This window comes from Oncorhynchus tshawytscha, linkage group LG06 (genome assembly GCF_018296145.1).
Source record: "Oncorhynchus tshawytscha isolate Ot180627B linkage group LG06, Otsh_v2.0, whole genome shotgun sequence".
NCBI lineage: Eukaryota > Metazoa > Chordata > Actinopteri > Salmoniformes > Salmonidae > Oncorhynchus > Oncorhynchus tshawytscha.
In genome coordinates, this window is record NC_056434.1 from 49687306 (window position 1) to 49710239 (window position 22934).

The 22934-nt window shown below is 42.2% G+C and overlaps 1 protein-coding gene across 3 annotated transcripts in view; it reads left to right on the plus strand.

Moving 5' to 3' along the window:
* The first annotated feature begins 1245 nt into the window (after positions 1-1245).
* LOC112252663 (kinesin-like protein KIF21A) overlaps positions 1246-22934 on the plus strand; it is a 65873-nt gene continuing 44184 nt past the window's right edge. For all 3 annotated transcript variants that reach the window (XM_024424102.2, XM_024424104.2, XM_024424103.2), the window contains exons 1-3: positions 1246-1673; positions 16527-16749; positions 18022-18204. In XM_024424102.2, the coding sequence (XP_024279870.1) occupies positions 1630-1673; positions 16527-16749; positions 18022-18204 (450 nt within the window). In that variant the 5' untranslated portion in view covers positions 1246-1629. The remainder of the gene's footprint in view (positions 1674-16526; positions 16750-18021; positions 18205-22934) is intronic.

The window sequence follows — 22934 nt, forward strand, 5'->3', positions numbered from 1 at the left end:
ACTGTTTGGTCATAATGACCATCGTTATGTTTGGAGGAAAAAGGGGAATGCTTGCAAGCCGAAGAACACCATCCCAAACGTGAAGCACGGGGGTGGTAGCATCATGTTGTGGGGGTGCTTTGCTGCAGGAGGGACTGGTGCACTTCACAAAATAGATGGCATCATGAGGAGGAAAATTATGTGGGAAGCTTGTGGAAGGCTACCCGAAATGTTTGACCCAAGTTAAACAATTTAGAGGCAATGCTACAAAATACTATTGGAGTGTATTTAAACTTCTGACCCACTGGGAATGTGATGAAAGAAATAAAAGCTGAAATAAATCACTCTCTCTACTATTATTATGACATTTCACATTCTTAAAATTAAGTAGTGATCCTAACTGACCTATGACAGGGAATTTTTACTAGGATTAAATGTCAGAAATTGTGAAAAACTGAGTTTAAATGTATCTGGCTAAGGTGTATGTAAACTTCCGACTTCAAGTGTATCAAGTAATTCACCCACAGAATTGACTGAGTGTGGACTAAACAGGTGTGACCTGGAAAAACGTCCAGAACAGAGTGAGATGTAGGACATTCGTCAACTGCCTATGAGTTTAAGTCAAGTAAATTTCATGAAATCCTCAGAGGTGCACCAAGATAGCCAGAAGCATCTCATAGGCTAGAATGAAATGAAAGGGCACTTATTCGAAGACTACAGAGTTGCAAATACATGGGGCGTATTACATACCAACTGCTTTTTCTCTCAACCATGTCATTGTGTGTAGCCTACAGTATAATTGTGGGTGTGTTGGGGGGGAAACCAATTCTGTTCAAACCAAATGGTCAACTAAATGTTTTATATTTTATTATGTTCTATTCTACAATGCATTCAGTAGAAGACAAGTCTTAGTTGTTCATAATTTTTTGGGAAGATTTGATGATCTGACTGATAACAACCAGCATCATGGTCCTCATGGAAAACCGACTATTAATTTGTGAGGATGATATTCCAAGATTAGACCTGGCATGAAGTCACTCACTACATTTCTTCAAAATGTCGAAATTGATCTCCATCCAACTAGATCTCACGGTTTCACCAAGTTGACTTTTACCGATTCTGACGTTTATCCACGTTTCTTCAAACGTCAAATTCTATTTCGATGTCAATTTTGAGTCATCTGGCTGCTTCATGCGCATTGTGATGTCAACTCTTAACCTTCACAAACAGAGCCCGTCGAAGAAGGCGTGGTTTGGTGACGCATTGCGACTCGAGCAGAATCGGTTTGCGGGGAGGCGTGTGTCCCTCTCCCATCCAAAGAGCCTGGAAGCGAACGAGCCGCAAAAGCGACTGGATTTAACGCAACAGCATTGACGCTCCAACAGAATGCCGCCAAAGAATGCATTCTAGCTGGAAATGCAAGCGGGCACCAAACAGGCGCAGTATTTTATTGAAAATCTCCATTATGCTTATAATAATCTGAAATATGGCTGAAGTGAAGTCGAGGTGAGTTGCTCTGTTGCTCAGACAACTTGCTCTCGGAGCTGCGCACTCATCTCCATCCCGTTTTGTCGGATGAAAATAAACGGATAGATAGCCTACAGTCGTTTTTGTTCTTCTATCAATCGATAATCACTCAACTGTGGAATCATGTCGATGGGACAGGACGAAAGCTCAGTCCGGGTGGCTTTGAGGTAAGTCTTCAAGCCCTACATTTAATTGCTTTGCATTTGCATAGATGCAACTGTCGGCACAATTACATAGATTCGTCTCAGGCCTTGCATAATTTTTTGGGCCACAGTGTCCAGTCTAGGCGCTTTATGATTTCATAGAAAGATTGTGATACGTTTGTAACCAACAGGTCTATATTTTGATGTCAAATTTGTTGCCATATGATATGATGGTCTTTGAGGACGCAGACTATAGGCTAATTAAAACCACTGCATCTATTGTGCATAGGACAATATGAATTTAGGAATTTGCAGTTGATAGTTTACATAAACCACAATCTCAAGGCTTCTGAGTCGTAGAATTACTAAAGAAATGTGTTAGGCCCTACACTGTATCCATGCATGACGCAGCATCATCACACACCTCCAAAAAGAAACTGCAGGGTACACAAATGGCAAGTGCCGTCGCCCAAATTCCTCACACACCGGTCAAGTAATGGATGATATCAGCCTTGTTTTGTAACGGCTGAACTGTTGGAAAGACAGATCTGGCATTTATAGCTCTTTGGCCCGGTGCCCGAAGTCTCGGGCATCTTTTCAAAAAGAAGACAGTTGAGCGATAGTTGATCAATGAAAGGAGCTTTTAGTCAAGGTCTTCAAGGAAGAGACAGCCAACCGTTTCCAAGGCTAGAGAGCTCTGACTGTGAAATGGATTCTGTGAAATGGATTCTTTGTTTACAGTGAAGAAAACATTGCAATGGCCTTATTGAGCTCATAAGCCCACAGAAAGAGTGCAGTAAAGACTGCATTATGTTGTTCATACTTAAAGCTATCATTGGATCCTAAAATCCTTTGTTGTCCCCTAGACAGGCTTGTCTTTTTCACATAAAGACAGTTGAATGAATGAGTCATCACAAATCTGTGTTGTTGCTGAATAAGGGCCGCTCCCTACTAGGAGGACACATGCTGAGGTGGCACACTGACAGAAATATCTAGTGGCACAATGGGTAATTTGGCACAAATATAGTACCAGCCTCTCTTTCTCTTTGTGTTTGTCTGCCTCCATCTCTCTCTCTCTCTCTTTATCTCACACATGCACGCACGCACACTGTAATTAAGTGTGAATATTGTGAAGTTAGCACTATCTTTTAAATGTGTTAATAATGGCTGACACATCCAGCTGACTGATACTGTTAGCTCTATGGTACTTTACGACCACGGTCTCCATAGTAACCAGCCACCAGAAATCACTGAGAGTCTTTTGACCCAGGCTCCATGGCGTGTGTAGGTGCATGTGTACATATGACCCAGGCTCCATCGTGTGTGTGTACAGTGCCTTGCAAAAGTATTCAAAAGTATTTACTTGTTTAAAAAAAATGCACAAAAAAAATAAAACTGGAAAGTGATGTGTGTATATGTATTCACCCTCTTTGTTATGAATCCCCTAAATAAGATCTGGTGCAACCAATTACCTTCCAAAGTCACATAATTAGTTAGATTGCAGACAGGTGGACTTTATTTAAGTGTCACATGATCGGTCACATGATCTCAGTATATATATACATACATACATACATACATACATACATACATACATACATACATACATACATACATACATACATACATACATACAGTGGGGCAAAAACTTATTTAGTCAGCCACCAATTGTGCAAGTTCTCCCACTTAAAAAGATGAGAGAGGCCTGTAATTTTCATTATAGGTACGCTTCAACTATGACAGACAAAATGAGAAAAGAAATCCAGAAAATCACATTGTAGGATTTTTAATGAATTTATTTGCAAATTATGGTGCAAATTATGGCTCTCACAGACCTGTAACTTCTTCTTTAAGAGGCTCCTCTGTCCTCCACTCGTTACCTGTATTAATGGCACCTGTTTGAACGTGTTATCAGTATAAAAGACACCTGTCCACAACCTCAAACAGTCACACTCCAAACTCCACTATGGCCAAGACCAAATAGCTGTCAAAGGACACCAGAAACAAAATTGTAGACCTGCACCAGGCTGGGAAGACTGAATCTACGATAGGTAAGCAGCTTGGTTTGAAGAAATCAACTGTGGGAGCAATTATTATGAAATGGAAGACATACAAGACCACTGATAATATCCCTCGATCTGGGGCTCCACACAAGATCTTACCCCGTGGGGTCAAAATGGTCACAAGAACGGTGAGCAAAAATCCCAGAACCACACGGGGGGGACCTAGTGAATGACCTGCAGAGAGCTGGGACCAAATTAACAAAGCCTACCATCAGTAACACACTACGCCGCCAGGGACTCAAATCCTGCAGTGCCAGACGTGTCCCCCTGCTTAAGCCAGTACATGTCCATGCCCGTCTGAAGTTTGCTAGAGAGCATTTGGATGATCCAGAAGAGGATTGGGAGAATGTCTTAGTCTTCCAGAGATTTAAGACTGGGACGGAGGTTCACCTTCCAGCAGGACAATGACCCTAAGCATACTACCAAAGCAACACTCGAGTGATTTTAAGGGGAAACATTTTAAATGTCTTGGAATGGCCTAGTCAAAGCCCAGACCTCAATCCAATTGAGTGTGAGATTGCTGTACACCAGCAGGAACCCATCCAACTTGAAGGAGCTGGAGCAGTTTTGCCTTGAAGAATGGGCAAAAATCCCAGTGGCTAGATGTGCCAGTCTTATAGAGACGTATCCCAAAAGACTTGCAGCTGCAATTGCTGTGAAAGGTGGCTCAACAAAGTATTAACTTTGTGGGGAGGGTAAATAGTTATACACGCTCAAGTTTTCAGTTTTTTTGTCTAATTTCATGTTTGTTTCACAATAAAACATATTTTGCATCTTCAAAGTGGTAGGCATGTTGTGTAAATCAAATGATACAACCTCCCCCCAAAAATCTATTTTAGTTCCAGGTTGTAAGGCAACAAAATAGGAAAAATGCCAAGGGGGGTGAATATTTTCGCAAGGCACTGTAGGTGCATGTGTACATATGACCCAGGCTCCATCGTGTGTGTTTGTAGGTGCATGTGTACATATGACCCAGGCTCCCCTTTGTGTGTGTAGGTGCATTTGTACATATGACCCAGGCTCCCCATTGTGTGTGTGTGTGTGTGTGTGTGTGTGTGTGTGTGTGTGTGTGTGTGTGTGTGTGTGTGTGTGTGTGTGTGTGTGTGTGTGTGTGTGTGTGTGTGTGTGTGTGTGTGTGTGTGTGTGTGTGTGTGTGTACATATGACCCAGGCTCCCCATTGTGTGTGTGTGTGTGTAGGTGCATGTGTACATATGAGCCCCCTATTTATTGGCATTATTTTTCCGTATTTTCAGATTTCTTAAAATAAACAAATACTAATAGAGGGATACAATGGAAAGATAGGAAGAGTCCCACCAAAATGGCAGTGGGACGGATTTAAACCCATGCCGACATGGGTATGCATTTGTGCTGGGAGGGCTGTGGCACTAAATGCTAAACGTTAATTCACCTAAGACACATAATTATCCTTTTTAACAAGACTTTGCCCTCCCTTGGTGCTGGCCAGAGGGTCCTTAACTAATAGTTCAATGTTATCTTCTCGTTAGTAAAAAGCCCTACTAGGGGAATCCCATAGGCCAGGGGGCCTAAATAGTTGTACTTATTATTGCCTCCAGTTCACCACTATAGTCTAACCCTGTAGCTGCCTTCTTCACGACTGCTTACATGCTGCTAACATACTCCCCTAGAATTGGGGTCAACCAACACATGTGCGTTCCAACTTGCATGGCTAAGCCTATACACTGTATAAGCCAAATTTTACTTATGGGGTGTGTTTATGATTATACAGAGTGTGTGTGCATGTTTTTGTGTGTGTATATACATAAATAGGGAGCCAGGACACAGTTCTAATGGTTGTTCACACATCGTTGGAATGAGGGGAGGAGTTGAGGTGGAGAGGTACTTGTTGAACCATCCAGATAAGGTAATTATTTCAATGTTAAGTACATAAACTACACATACTGTAGCATAATGGCAGGGGTCTTTCAGTCAAGGTGATGAGAGACGTGGGAGTGTGTGTGTACAGTACCACCTTATTTGACATGTTTGTGCATGTCTGTACACGTGCATGTGTGTTTTGTGTGTGTGTGTGTGTGTACGTGTGTGTTCTATTCATTTGTAAGACAGGTGTTGACTACCAGAATAACTGACTTTAAGTTGATCCTTACTATCGTGTAATTACTTCTCTATAGGCCTGTTCACACACACACACACCAAATAAGCACAACCTATGATAACATCCACATTTGGCAATCAAGAAAAACGCTATGTCTGGCACACACCCAACACCTCTCACTTTTGGCTCTGCTACACAGAATTTCAGTCTGTAGTAGTGATGCACCAATATGACATTTTTGGCCAATACTGATATCTGATATTGTCCTTGCCAAAAAAAAACGATACCGATACTGATAACTGATATTTACAATTTTAGCGGCCTTCTAAGCATTCTAGTACAGTTAAATAGTTAACACACACACATGGACACAGTGGTATAAGGCACTACATCTCAGTGCAAGAGGCGTCACTCCTTGTTCAAATCCAGGCTGTATCCCATTCGGCCGTGATTGGGAGTCTCATAGGGAAAGCACAATTGGCCCAGCGTCGTCCAGGCCGTCATTGTAAATAAGAATTTGTTCTTAACTGACTAGTTAAATAAAGGTTACACACACACACACACACACCACACTGACCAAAAAGTTATTTTGTTGGCATTTACATATGTCCCCATTACCAGAAAAACGTAATCAAAACCTATTTATTTCACTCACTTGCTGTGCTTTTCGTTGTTCATTAGTTCAGTTTTTTTTTCTCAACCAGGATTTCTATGGAACGCCGTTTGGGTCTTTGACGTGTCAAATAACCTTGTTGACCAATCAGGACCTGAATATGACTTCACTTCACTTCACATAATAATTTAATGCGTTCATACATTTTTTATGTAGTTATTACACATTGATTACACTCACTCGTATTTCATATGTCACAACGATTCATCGATAAGTATGCTATGATGCTGGTAAACTTGTCTTGCGCACCTACAGTGCTGATCATAAAAAAAATCTAGCTGGCTCATGGATGCAAACAATGTTCTTCCACAAAAACATAGCAAAACAACATTTGTTTCAGTTGCTATAGATAGATAGCTAGCTAACTATATAGCTAGGTGTCCTCCTCTAAAATAACCCTAATTTACAAGACAGTTCTTATTTCATTAATGGTGGTTGGAACCATCTATGTGAAGCAAGCCACAATAAGGATTAGCCACCGTAGTGGACTTTGCGCTTATCCTTCAAAATAAAAGTATAGCATAATTCTACTATTTGTAATCATTTGCATCACTGTCAATGGCATACTTTTATTTTGAAGGCAAACCGCAAATCCCTCTACTGTGCCTAATCCTTATTGTGGCTAGCTTCACAACACAACACCTGGTCCGGTCGAACCTCACTAGCCAGATGAAGGTAGCTGGCTGCTTATAACGTCAGCTTTGGGCAACATGTTTAAGTAGCTGGCTAGCTATCTATTTTCATTAACTGAAGTTCAATTTCAATAGGCGAACAACACGTGGCAACCCAGCTAATACTTACTCACAAGGATTCCTAAATCACGTCTAAGAATAATGAAAATGCCTGCAGTTTCTACTGGTCATTGTTTTCAGGCTGGTTGTATTGGTGCTAGCTAGGTAACAAGCTAAAGCTACCTACCCCAGAAGTTGCTGTCGAATAAATTATGCTTTATTACCAACGCAGTATTGTAAACACAGCATTCGTGGCTGCTGTTTGCTTGTTTGCAGACTTTTCTGTACAACTTTGACAGTGTTACTGTATCTTTTTTGACACGCAAAGACCCAAACGTCGTTCCATAGTATGTATGTCGTGAAGCTAATAGCAGTGACACTATTACTGTGTAACTCCGGTAGGTCAACATCTGAAAAATAGCGCACTTGGTAGTGTGTACCGGTGCTCGACCAGTCGGCGAGAGCCAACATCACCCTCGACAGAGAACGGTTGATTGTCAAGGGCAATGAATTCCATTATCTTGGCTTTAATGGATTTCGCCTTTGAGTTGTCTTTCTGAAACCTTCTTACTCTTTCAAATGACTGCATGACTTGTTGACTGCTCGATCCACACAGCAGACATTGTGGGCTAGGTTAGGAATGCTGTGTTGCATGTGTAGTGCAACATTTTACGTCATGTACCTACGTTATATAGGTATGCACAGTAGCTTTGACGTCGGTTTTTAACATTGGCATTAAATTAGACATCAGGCCGATACCGATGTTGGCATTTTTAGCTAATATCGGCCGATTCCGATATGTTCACTGATATACCATGCATCCCTAGTCTGAAGTATTTCCTTTCTACCAATATTAGCCTATAGTTGCTGCAGCAGTATAGGGCAGTTTCAGTGTCAAAATACTAAAGTCAATATGTAAGTCAAGAAAATAAGAACAACTTGCTTCACTCCAGCATTATGTACAGTTTATATACATAAGTATGTGGACAGCCCTTCAAATGAGTGGATTTGGATATTTCAGCCACACCCTCTACTGACAGGTGTATGAACCTGTTTTTCATGGTTCGGGCTAGGCCCACTTAGTTCCAGTGAAGGAAAATCTTAATGCTATAGCATACAATGACATTTAAGGCGATTCCGTGCTTCCAACTTTGTGGCTACAGTTTGGGGAAGGCCCTTTTCTGTTTCAGCCAGACAATGCCCACGTGCACAAAGCGAGGTCCATACAGAAATTGTTCGTTAAGAACTTAACTGGCTTGCACAGAGCCTTGCCCTCAAACCCAATTGAACGCCTTTGGGATGAATTGGAATGCCGACTGCGAGCCAGGCATCATAACCCAACATCAGTGCCCGACCTCACTAATGCTCTTGTGTTTGAATGGAAGCAAGTCCCAACATCTAGTGAAAAGCCTTCCCAGTAGAGTGAAGGGTGTTATAACAGCAAAGGGGGGACAAATTACATATTAATGTCCATGATTTTGGAATGAGATGTTCGACGAGCACATACTTTTGGACATGTAATGGTATCTGGACGGATGTGTGTGTGTGGGTGGGTGGGTGGGTATATTGTGTCACTCCCCTCACCTACAGTAAATACCTCAGTCCTGGTATCTTTGAATAAGACCACTAAGTTGTGTTGTTTCTGGTGTCGCATTAGCAGTATGCGTATGCTGGTTTGTGATGCACATGATATAGTCCAGTCCTATAATTTTGATATGTAATGTAGGCCTAATTATAGTCCTTTCCTTAAGTTCAAATGTCCTGTAACTGAAGTGAAACACTGTGAAGTGTTAGTATATGAGGACCCACTTTCTGGACTGAAGGCTATTTATTTCCGAGGCAGCACATAGCCTACACTTAAACTGAACTTTCCCCAAAATAGACTGTCTCCCACCACTGCATTTCTGGAAGAACTCTGTTCTATGTATCATGACCTCTGAGGTGTCAGCGCATTCTGCCAGTCCAAGACGCATCCACCCAATAGGAAAACTTTGCGATTGCGGACATGTTTATGGAGCAGAATGGAGACCCTCCTACTGTTGTTGAATTGTACTTAGAATGCAAGCAAAACACATTTTGGGTAATTATACAGTACATTGGTTGGCATGTGTACACCACACCCATGCAAACATTTTGCTCATTTTCTCTCTCTTTCTTTCTCTCTTGCTCACCCCCCTCTCTCTTTCTCTTCTCTGTCATTATCTCTCTCTTTTTCCCCCATCCCTCCCTCCTCTCTCTGAACTAAAGTGACCATAAGTAGCTCTACGTATGTAGTACAAATAATATTTGCATTATATTTATATATTTGCAATATTTGCACAATTAAAAAAAAATTGTCTTTCATATTTTGATATACTTGGATGTGTAGTATCAGTGTTTGTTGCTGGCATGTCATGCCTAAGTTTGCTAATCTTTCCGATGGAAAAAAATCATGAAAGCGGTTGGCAATATCAGTCGGTTTTGTCATGAATGAGCCATCTGATTCAATGAATGATGGAGCTGAGTTTGCCTTTTTTCCCAACATTTCATTGAAGGTGCTCAAAAGCTTTTTATCTTCATTATTTATGTAATTTATCTTTGTTTCATAGTTTAGTTATTTTTTTAAATTCAGTTTAGTCGCATGATTTCTCAATTTGTAGTATGTTTGCCAATCGCTTGTACTGCCAGACTTATTTGCCATTCCTTTTGCCTCATCCCTCACAATCATACCATTTTTAAATTTCTCATCAATCCACTGGGATTTAACCGTTTTTACAGTCATGTTCTTAATGGGTGCATGCTTATTAGTAACTAGGATAAGCAATTTCATAAATGTGTCAAGTGCAGCGTCTGTTTGCTCCTCATTACACACCATGGACCAACAAATATTCTTTACATCAACAACATAGGAATAACTACAAAACTTATTGTTTAACATTTATACACTATATTAGGCCCAGCCTTTGGAACTTTGGTTTTGCTAGATAGGGCTACGATATTGTGATCAATACATCCGATGAATCTGGATACTGCTTTCAAGCACATTTCTGCAGCATTAGTAAATATGTGATTAATACATGTTGATGATTTCATGGCTGTGTGTGTAACTACCCTGGTAGGTTGACTGATAATCTGAAGCAGGTTGCAGGCACTGGTTACAGTATGAAGCTTTTTCTTGAGTGGGCAACTTGATGAAAGCCAGTTAAAATTTAAATCACACAGAAAATATACCTCTGTTAATATCACATACATTACAAGCATTTCACACATATTATCCAGATACTGACTGTTAGCACTTGAATATAAACACCTCCACCACTGGCATTTCTGTATTTTCTGTAAATGTTATAACCTTGTATTGCTACCACTGTATCATCAAAGGTATTGCCTAAGTGAGTTTCAGAGATAATCACATTACGAATGTTGTCTGTGACTAGCAGTTAACAGGCTATTTTGAACCACTTTTCTGCAATGCTTGCTTGATTCATTGCTTTACTAGGAAGCTTATCAGAAGTAGATATTCTTATGTTATTTGTGTTAGTGCAGGGTGAGCTGCACACAGTGGACGTCCTATTATGGAAAGGGAAAAGGGAAAGGAGGATACCTAGTCAGTTGTACAACTGAATGCATTCAACTGAAATGTGTCTTCCGCATTTAACCCAACGTCTCTGAATCATTGAGGTGCGGAAGGCTGCCATAATCGACATCTTCAGTGACCGGGGAACAGTGAGTTAACTGCCTTGCTCAGGGGCTGAACGACCGATTTTTACCTTGTCAGCTCGGGTATTTGATCCTAGGGCACACTGCCTCAGTGCTAACAGCATAAATCTGGTTCATAGACACATGATTGCTGCATACAATAGCTGTAAGATCGGCAGATGCATTCAGGGCAGTTAGAGGGACGTAAATTAGGTTCCTTACATTGTGTCTACCAATGCCCCTGGTATAATGTACATTTGCTAAAGCGGTATGATGACTCCGCTATCACGTTTTAAGGTAAGACCCAGATGCAGACAACGTCGAATTAACAACAGTTTATTATTCCAACAGGGGTAGGCAAAAGACATGTCCAGGACAGGCAGGGGTCAGTAATCTGGATAGGTGGGGAAAAGGTACAGGACGGCAGGGAGCCTCAGGGTCAGGGCAAGCAGAAAAGGTCCAAACTGGGAAAACAACTAGAAAACAGGAACAATCGTGAGACATGACAGAGGGGAAAACGCTGGTAGGCTTGATGAAACAAAACAAACTGGCAACAGAGAACACAGGTATAAATACACAGGGGATAATGGGAAGATGGGTGACACCTGGGTGGTTAGAAATAATCACAAAGACATGTGAAACAGATCAGGGTGTGACATCAGCAACACAATTATATGGATTAACTGAGCTGGGCTTGGGTCATTGATAAGTTATTGTCTCAACGCAGCCTTATAATGCTGTGAAAGGATCCAGGAAGCCAAAAGGTTTGGGTGGATTTCATCCTCCTTATAAAAACGTGTTTTGTTTCCAAAAGGTATCAACATTTTCAACAAAAGTTCCACCCATTGAGCTGCAATAATCACGTAGCCAGTTGTGAAGAGAGAGAATCCCGCTAAAGCATTCAATTCCCCGATTCAGAGAGTGTATAGGGCCAGATAGGACGGCTATTTTATTAGTGTCTAGCAGACAGTCAATCAGCTCCTTGAAATCCAGTTTCAACTCTTCAGAGCTGCCCTTCATGATATCATTAAAACCAACATGGACTACGATAGAATCGATGTCCCTGTCCTGGCTTAATACATTCGGGAGCAGCTTAGTAATGTCATTTACTCCAGCTCCGGGGTAGGACATTGTTTTTGCACCAGGAACAGTCACACTTCTTAACATGGAGCTTAACATGGAGCTGCCCAAAATCACGGCTGGTGAAAAGGTTGAGGAAATCGGCACACTCCCACGCTTCACAGGATGGTGCAAGTCTCCGACAGATGGAGAAGCCCCGCTCGATCCAGAGCAGGGACGGAAGGTTGCCGACATCGTCTTCAAAATCGTAGGGGAAGGAGTAGGAGTAGGCACAATGGCCACAGACACAGGTAACCCCAGCGACGAAGGTGCAGGAAGATCAGGCTCCAGGGCGGCGAAACTATTCGTTGCTGGTATCCGCTCCGGGCCTCTCATTGGGAGTGTAGGCTACTTTGCGGCAGGCTGCTGTCTTCGGCTTCCATGGCCCGTGACATGCAACCATCGTTGATTGCCATGCTCTTTTTGCTGTGCTCTTTCGACTTAGTATTGTGGAGTAACTACAATGTTGTTGTTGATCCATCCTCAGTTTTCTCCTTTCACAGCCATTAAACTCTGTAACTATTTTAAAGTCACCATTGGCCTCATGGTGAAATCCCTGAGCGGTTTTCCTTGGCAACCCATACTTCTATGGCAACAAGGTAAACAACGTCCTCTCAGGGTGTCAATTCTGGAGAAAATGGTTCTAGACATTTTACTGGGACAGTGAAGCGTGCTGTGAATATGGGAGCAAATACTTTACTTTTTACTACTTTATTACACAAATTAATTTGTCCCAATCCTTTCGGGCCACTAAAATGGCGGGAACTATGTATAAAAGTGCGGTAATTTCAACAACAAAAAATCCTAATATGGATGATACTGACAGTCTGCATTTTAACCTCATGGTCATTGTTTGATTTCAAATCCAATCTTTTGTAGTATATAGCCAAAAGAAGAAAAATGCTTCACTGTCCCAATAATTACGGAGGGCACTGTATGTACAGTATCTCAATATTTCAAAGTAATTTTCTAAATTCTCTTTCGCTCTAGTGTATTTGGGATTATATATTGAGCATTGCCATTACCAGTATCCATGGCAACCTCTTCCCTTCTTTAAAATCACCCAGCGCAACACAAAGAACAGTACGGTAGGCCCACACTGCAGACTGTTAGACAGCAGACACTGTCCTCCACAAACACTTAAATTAAGTATTTTAAACTAAATGCTTAAACTGTGAAGGTGTAAATTGAGCACTGTTATTGGTAAACACTATAGTTAGGATTGACCAGAGCTGAGTTTCAGGAACCCCAGTATCCCTTCATAGTGAATAAAACTACATGGCTGCAGGTCTTTGTCTAGGATCAAACCTTGGACCAACGCTTGGCTCTAGTGACACTACACATACTGGCACTGTCTCATACGTGTGTGTGGGCATGCAAGGATGTGTTTGTGTGTGAGACACACAGTAGAGCTCTTCCGAGCCCCTTCAGACAGTATTCCCCGTCTGTGCTCTCACTCTGTGTAGAGCCGTTTCTGAAGGTGTCTGTCCCAGTGACTGTAAACTGAGAATGGGTGTTAGGAGAGAAAGCTGACTGCTCAGGGAGCTAACCAGATCTATTACATGCTACATGATGAACACACTAGCCCAGACCCACTGTGCCTCTAGCCCAGGCCCACTGGCCTCCTTGTACACTAGTCTATTGCACTTTGTTCTTCCCTAAATGACAACGAAACATGTGAAACTGGACTGCCCTGTTGCACCATCGGTGCTGAGTGCTGTATTCGTGTTTGAAGGTTTCTTCTGCCTTATTTTTCCCTTCCCTTCTGCAGAAATGTGCATAAAGAAGCCTTTCACCCCCAGCTCTCCATTCCTCCCTCTATCTTCTCCCTCGATACGCACAGCCCTTAATGATTTACGGAGAGAGTACAGTGGTGTTGGAGAAGCGGCAGGGAGTGGAGGTGGCGACGGTGAGGGTGCAGGAATAGACAGCAAGTTGGGGCGTATTCAGTTCCTCAACCAGACACAGAAATGCTCTGAAACCAGCTATTTAAGTGATGATTGCTCTGATAAAAAAGCATTTACTTCGAGGGGGTCCGGGGGGAATTTCCCCACCGATATATACTTCCTCTCTCACTTCTACACCAGGCTAAATTATCCAGGGCCAGCTTTTAGTTGGCCAGCTATCAGGAGGGCATTACTGACATTCAGCATTGGAGCTTAGTGCGTCTCTAGCTCACATTCGTACTCCCCACACACACACGGATATACACACGGACATACACACACAAACACAAACATACATATGAAGCCAGCTAGCTGGTTTTATGGGGCACAGTATTGGGTCAGAGATTCAGGGTAGCGTAAGGACGAGACCTATGAGCTACCGACTACTGTATACCTCCTGTTGCTAGTAGAGGTCGACCGATAATGATTTTTCAACGCCAATACCGATTATTGGAGGACCAAAAAAGCCGATACCGATTAATCGGCCGATTTAAAAAAATATATATATATATATATATATATATTTGTAATAATAATGACAATTACAACAATACTGAATGAACACTTTTATTTTAACTTAATATAATACCTAAATAAAATCTATTTAGTCTCAAATAAATAATGAAACATGTTCATTGTGGTTTAAATAATGCAATAACACAGTGTTGGAGAAGAAAGTAAAAGTGCAATATGTGCCATGTAAAAAGCTAACGTTTAAGTTCCCTGCTCAGAACATGAGAACATATGAAAGCTGGTGGTTCCTTTTAACATGAGTCTTTAATATTCCCAGGTAGGAAGTTTCAGGTTGTAGTTACTATAGGAATTATAGGACTATTTCTCTCTATACTATTTGTATTTCATGTACAGTACCTTTGACTATTGGATGTTCTTACAGGCACTATAGTATTGCCAGCCTAATCTCGGGAGATATGCTTGATGTTATAAACAGCGCAATGCTTGAAGCACAGCGAAGAGCTGCTGGCAAACGCAGGAAAGTGCTGTTTGATTGAATGCTTACGTGCCTGCTGCTGCCTACCACCGCTCAGTCAGACTGCTCTATCAAATATCAAATCATAAACTTAATTATAATATAATAACATAACACACAGAAATATGAGGTCCTTAATATGGTAAAATCCGGAAACTATTATTTCAAAAACAAATGTTTATTCTTTCAGTGAAATACGGAACCATTGCGTATTTTATCGAATGGGTGGCATCCATAAGTCTAAATATTGCTGTTACATTGCACAACCTTCAATGTTATGTCATAATTATGTAAAATTCTGGCAAATTAATTACGGTCTTTGTTAGGAAGAAATGGTCTTCACACAGTTCACAAAGAGCCAGGCGGCCCAAACTGCTGCAAATACCTGTAACGGGATTCTTCCTGAGAAGGAGAAGCGGACCAAAATGCAGCGTGGTTATAATTCATGGTTCTTTAATAATGAAACTATACATGAATAAAATACAAAACAAGAACCGTGCCGTGTGGTACTGACACATGAGACAATCACCCACAAAACCCAACACAAAACAGGCTACCTAAATATGGCTCCCAATCAGAGACAATGACTAACACCTGCCTCTGATTGAGAGCCATATCAGGCCTAAACACAGAAACAGACAAACAAGACATCCAACATAGAATGTCCACTCAGATCACACCCTGACCAAACAAAACATAGAAACATACAAAGCAAACTATGATCAGGGTGTGACAATACCCTGACTCTGCTTGCACAGAAAGCAAGAAAAGTGACACAATTTCCCTAGTTAATATTGCCGACTAGCATGAATTTATTTTAACTAAATATACAGGTTTCAAAATATATACTTGTGTATTGATTTTAAGAAAGGCATTGATGTTTATGGTTAGGTACATTGGTGCAAAGACAGTGCTTTTTTCGCAAATGTGCTTGTTAAATCATCACCTGTTTGGCGAAGTAGGCTGTGATTCGATGATAAATTAACAGGCACCGCATTGATTATTTGCAACGCAGGACAAGCTAGTTAAACTAGTAATATCATCAACCATGTGTAGTTAACTAGTGATTATGTTAAGATTGATTATTTTTTACAAGATAAGTTTAATGCTAGCTAGCAACTCACCTTGACTCCTTGCTGCACTCGCGTAACAGGTGGTCAACCTGCCATGCAGTCTCCTCGTGGAGTGCAATGTAGTTGGCCGTAATCGGCGTCCAAAAATGCTGATTACCGATTGGTATGAAAACTTGAAATCGGCCCTAATTAATCGGCCATGCCATCGGTCGACCTCTAGCTGCTAGACTGGCCTTTTTATAGGCTTGTAAGGGAAGTTAATGCCTTTGTTAACTCCTTGTTTGAAGAGTCCATTTAATAGTACAACAACTTAGATCAACAGTGAGGAATGTTACTGTACATATTGAACACTTAACACACAAACAAATGTGCAGACTAAAAACAACATATTTACATAGGTTAAGCCAATTACAGTATGTTTAGCTTTTGTTGACAGTGACATTTCTCTCTCTTTCTTTCTTTCGCTCTCTATCTCTCTCCCTCTCTCTCTCTCTCTCTCTCTCTCTCTTTCCCCCTCCCTATCTCCACCAGGATCCGTCCTCAACTGGCACGGGAGAAGATTGAGGGATGTCACATCTGTACGTTTGTGACCCCTGGGGAGCCCCAGGTGATGCTGGGTAAAGACAAGGCGTTTACATACGACTATGTGTTTGACATGGACTCCTGTCAGGACAGCATCTATGCTGACTGCACTGAGAAACTGATCGAGGGCTGCTTCGAAGGATACAACGCCACCATCTTTGCCTACGGCCAGGTAAGTCTACACGATGGCCCTCAAAGATGTCTCAACTGATCTTGGTTGATTGTTCTGACTGCATGGCCGTTTGGTCCTTTGGGGGATATTTTCGTGTAACCTGTTGATATTTCCATAGGCCAGGTCATGTGGCCAGGAACAACTCTGGGCTATAGCAGTAGGCTATAGCAGTTGTCCCATATTCCCCTAGTTTGCAGTTATATGGGGTTATAGTTATTAGTTATTGGGGTTATTTGTGTAATGCAAAAGCTTATGTTGGATCACTAGTCAAAGACTGAACTGATATCATAATCCTGCCTTACACATGTGTTTGTGAGGTCCTGAAAACTCACGGACCCCCTCCAATACTTATTAGCTCTTGGAGTGCTTGTATAGTTTTTACAAAAGGTTTCTGAGAGTACTGGCGGTGCTTCTGTCATTGCAAACCATCATAAAGCACTAATCTATGTATAGTAACACCACCAAAGCAACCCCTCCATCCCTCTCCCTCTCGTTTCCTACCAATTAACCAATTCATACTCTTCTCAAGCTGCCTCTTTCCTTTTCCTGGCAGTCTGACTCTGTAGCAATGGAAATTGCATTGACATTTGGGCTTCTCTCCCCTTCACCCCGGTTGCCTTGGCAACTGAGCCTTTTTCTCCAATGGTAGGGGCTGTCTAGAACTACGTCTGTTTGATGGGAGGGGGATTTAAATGGTGTGGGGTCTTAAGTGATGCGGTTAAGTAGCCACACACACATCTAAGATATCCATAATTTTTTTTTTTATATAAGCTCATCTTCCCCCTTCCATTCCTGCATTGATGGTAACCTATTTGTATGTCATCCATACTGTATGTACAGTAGCTACAGTGGTTGACCCAGGCTCTAGGTAGCCCGGTTTGACCAAGCCCAGCTCTGTTCAGTTTGTCCCTATGTATTTACTCAGACTGTAGAGGACATTTGGTAGAGTATGTGTCTGTCTAGTCTGTACTGGGATGGACTAATCCAGCTTCAACACTTTCCCCACAGTCTGACCCAGTAATCAGAGGGTTCTTTTCACTTGAATACAAACACAACAGATGTAAATGAAACTTCAATAAATTCACTATGTGAAATAAATTAAACTTGTTTTCTCTCTCTCCATACTCATCCCCACTCCCATCCTTTCCTAATCCTTATCTTTTTCCCCCTCTTCATCCTCCCCGCTTTATCCTATCTCCGTCTCACCCGTCTCTTCATCTTTCCTCTCCATGCTGTCTTATCATCCTCCTCCTCCTCTTCCTCCTCCTATAGACGGGGTCAGGTAAGACGTACACCATGGGTACAGGGTTTGATGTGAACATCGGGGAGGAGGAGCTGGGCATTATTCCCCGGGCAGTCACCCACCTCTTCAGGGGCATCGAGCAGCGCCAGCAGGCTGCTAAAGAGCAGGGACGTCCCATGCCTGAGTTCAAGATCAACGCACAGTTCCTGGAGGTAAGGACTACGGCATCAAAAAGGAGACAGAGACGTGGGCAGGGAATATATAGTTGAAGTCGGAAGTTTACATACACCTTAGCCAAATGCATTTAAACTCCGTTTTTCACAATTCCTGACATTTAATCCTAGTAAGAATTCCCTGTTTTAGGTCAGTTTGGACCAGCACTTTATTTTAAGAATGTGAAATGTCAGAATAATAGTAGAGAATTATTTATTTCAGCTTTTATTTCTTTCATCACATTCCCAGTGGGTTAAAGTTTACATACACTCAATTAGTATTTGGTAGCATTGCCTTTAAATCAAATCAAATCAAATCAAATTTATTTATATAGCCCTTCGTACATCAGCTGATATCTCAAAGTGCTGTACAGAAACCCAGCCTAAAACCCCAAACAGCAAGCAATGCAGGTGTAGAAGCACGGTGGCTAGGAAAAACTCCCTAGAAAGGCCAAAACCTAGGAAGAAACCTAGAGAGGAACCAGGCTATGTGGGGTGGCCAGTCCTCTTCTGGCTGTGCCGGGTGGAGATTATAACAGAACATGGCCAAGATGTTCAAATGTTCATAAATGACCAGCATGGTCGAATAATAATAAGGCAGAACAGTTGAAACTGGAGCAGCAGCACAGTCAGGTGGAAGTTGAAACTGGAGCAGCAGCATGGCCAGGTGGACTGGGGACAGCAAGGAGTCATCATGTCAGGTAGTCCTGGGGCATGGTCCTAGGGCTCAGGTCAGTTGAAACTGGAACAGCAGCATGGCCAGGTGGACTGGGGACAGCAAGAAGTCATCATGTCAGGTAGTCCTGGGGCATGGTCCTAGGGCTCAGGTCCTCCGAGAGAGAGAAAGAAAGAGAGAAGGAGAGAATTAGAGAACGCACACTTAGATTCACACAGGACACCGAATAGGACAGGAGAAGTACTCCAGATATAACAAACTGACCCCAGCCCCCCGACACATAAACTACTGCAGCATAAATACTGGAGGCTGAGACAGGAGGGGTCAGGAGACACTGTGGCCCCATCCGAGGACACCCCCGGACAGGGCCAAACAGGAAGGATATAACCCCACCCACTTTGCCAAAGCACAGCCCCCACACCACTAGAGGGATATCTTCAACCACCAACTTACCATCCTGAGACAAGGCTGAGTATAGCCCACAAAGATCTCCGCCACGGCACAACCCAAGGGGGGGCGCCAACCCAGACAGGATGACCACAACAGTGAATCAACCCACTCAGGTGACGCACCCCCTCCAGGGACGGCATGAGAGAGCCCCAGTAAGCCAGTGACCCAGCCCCTGTAATAGGGTTAGAGGCAGAGAATCCCAGTGGAAAGAGGGGAACCGGCCAGGCAGAGACAGCAAGGGCGGTTCGTTGCTCCAGAGCCTTTCCGTTCACCTTCCCACTCCTGGGCCAGACTACACTCAATCATATGACCCACTGAAGAGATGAGTCTTCAGTAAAGACTTAAAGGTTGAGACCAAGTTTGCGTCTCTGACATGGGTAGGCAGACCGTTCCATAAAAATGGAGCTCTATAGGAGAAAGCCCTGCCTCCAGCTGTTTGCTTAGAAATTCTAGGGACAATTAGGAGGCCTGCGTCTTGTGACCATAGCGTACGTGTAGGTATGTACGGCAGGACCAAATCAGAGAGATAGGTAGGAGCAAGCCCATGTAATGCTTTGTAGGTTAGCAGTAAAACCTTGAAATCAGCCCTTGCTTTGACAGGAAGCCAGTGTAGAGAGGCTAGCACTGGAGTAATATGATCAAATTTTTTGGTTCTAGTCAGGATTCTAGCAGCCGTATTTAGCACTAACTGAAGTTTATTTAGTGCTTTATCTGGGTAGCCGGAAAGTAGAGCATTGCAGTAGTCTAACCTAGAAGTGACAAAAGCATGGATTAATTTTTCTGCATCATTTTTGGACAAAGTTTCTGATGTTTGCAATGTTACGTAGATGGAAAAAAGATGTCCTTGAAATGGTCTTGATATGTTCTTCAAAAGAGAGATCAGGGTCCAGAGTAACGCCGAGGTCCTTCACAGTTTTATTTGAGACGACTGTACAACCATTAAGATTAATTGTCAGATTCAACAGAAGATCTCTTTGTTTCTTGGGACCTAGAACAAGCATCTCTGTTTTGTCCGAGTTTAATAGTAGAAAGTTTGCAGCCATCCACTTCCTTATGTCTGAAACACACATTTCTAGCGAGGGCAATTTTGGGGCTTCACCATGTTTCATTGAAATGTACAGCTGTGTGTCATCCGCATAGCAGTGAAAGTTTACATTATGTTTTCGAATAACATCCCCAAGAGGTAAAATATATAGTGAGAACAATAGTGGTCCTAAAACGGAACCTTGAGGAACATCGAAATTTACAGTTGATTTGTCAGAGGACAAACCATTCACAGAGACAAACTGATATCTTTCCGACAGATAAGATCTAAACCAGGCCAGAACATGTCCGTGTAGACCAATTTGGGTTTCCAATCTCTCCAAAAGAATGTGGTGATCGATGGTATCAAAAGCGGCACTAAGGTCTAGGAGCACGAGGACAGATGCAGAGCCTCGGTCCGATGCCATTAAAATATCATTTACCACCTTCACAAGTGCTGTCTCAGTGCTATGATGGGGTCTAAAACTAGACTGAAGCATTTCGTATACATTGTTTGTCTTCAGGAAGGCAGTGAGTTGCTGAGCAACAGCCTTCTCTAAAATATTTGAGAGGAATGGAAGATTTGATATAGGCCGATAGTTTTTTATATTTTCTGGGTCAAGGTTTGGCTTTTTCAAGAGAGGCTTTATTACTGCCACTTTTAGTGAGTTTGGTACACATCCAGTGGATAGAGAGCCGTTTATTATGTTCAACATAGGAGGGCCAAGCACAGGAAGCAGCTCTTTCAGTAGTTTAGTTGGAATAGGGTCCAGTATGCAGCTTGAAGGTTTAGAGGCCATGATTATTTTCATCATTGTGTCAAGAGATATAGTACTAAAACACTTGAGCGTCTCTCTTGATCCTAGGTCCTGGCAGAGTTGTGCAGACTCAGGACAACTGAGGTTTGGAGGAATACGCAGGTTTAAAGAGGAGTCCGTAATTTGCTTTCTAATAATCATAATCTTTTCCTCAAAGAAGTTCATGAATTTATCACTGCTAAAGTGAAAGTCATCCTCTCTTGGGGAATGCTGCTTTTTAGTTAGCTTTGCAACAGTATCAAAAAGGAATTTCGGATTGTTCTTATTTTCCTCAATTAAGTTAGAAAAATAGGATGATCGAGCAGCAGTAAGGGCTCTTCGGTACTGCACGGTACCGTCCTTCCAAGCTAGTCGGAAGACTTCCTCTTTGGTGTGGCGCCATTTCCGTTCCAATTTTCTGGAAGCTTGCTTCAGAGCTCGGGTATTTTCTGTGTACCAGGGAGCTAGTTTCTTATGAGAATTTTTTTTTTCTTTAAATTGTTTAACTTGGGTCAAACGTTTCGGGTAGCCTTCCACAAGCTTCCCACAATAAGTTGGGTGAATTTTGGCCTATTCCTCCTGACAGAGCTGGTGTAACTGAGTCAGGTATGTAGGCCTCCTTGCTCGCACACGCTTTTTCAGTTCTTCCCAGAAATGTTCTATAGGATTGAGGTCAGAGCCTTGTGATGACCACTCCAATACCTTGACTTTGTTGTCCTTTTTGCCACAACTTTGGAAGTATGCTTGGGGTCATTGTCCATTTGGAAGACCCATTTGCGACCAAGCTTTAACTTCCTGACTGATATCTTGAGATGTTGCTTCAATATATCCACATAATTTTCCTCCTCATGATGCCATCTATTTTGTGAAGTGCACCAGTCCTTCCTGCAGCTTCCCACAACTGATGCTGCCACCCCCGTGCTTCACAGTTGGGATGGTGTTCTTCGGCTTTCAAGCCTCTCAATTAGTCTCCAAACATAATGATGGTCATTATGGCCAAACAGTTCTATTTTTGTTTCATCAGACCAGAGGACATTTCTCCAAAAAGTACAATCTTTGTCCCCATGTGCAGTTGCAAACCGTAGTCTGGCTTTTTTTTATGGCGGTTTTGGAGCAGTGGCTTCTTCCTTGCTGAGCGACCTTTCAGGTTATGTCGACATAGGACTTGTTTTACTGGGGATATAGATACTTTTGTACCTGTTTCCTCAAGCATCTTCACAAGGTTCTTTGCTGTTGTTCTGGGATTGATTTGCACTTTTCGCACCAAAGTACGTTCATCTCTAGGAGACAGAACGCGTCTCCTTCCTGAGCGGTATGACGGCTGTGTGGTCTCATGGTGTTTATACCTGCGTACTATTGTTTGTACAGATGAATGTGGTACCTTCAGGCGTTTGTATATTGCTCCCAAGGATGAACCAGACTTGAGGTCTATAATTTTTTTCTGAGGTCTTGGCTGATGTCAATTAGCCTATCAGAATCTTCTAAAGCCATTGCATAATTTTCTGGAATTTTGTATGTATGTAAACTTCTGACCCACTGGAATTGTGATACAGTGAGTTATAAGTGAAATAATCTGTATGTAAGCAATTGTTGGAAAAATGACTTGTGTCATGCACAAAGTAGATGTCCTAACCAACTTGCCAAAACTATAGTTTGTTAACAAGAGATTTGTGGAGTTGTTGAAAAATGAGTTTTAATGACTCCAACCTAAGTGTATGTAAACTTCCGACTTCAACTGTATGTGGAAATATACACTTGGAAATATGTTATAGGGTGACATATTA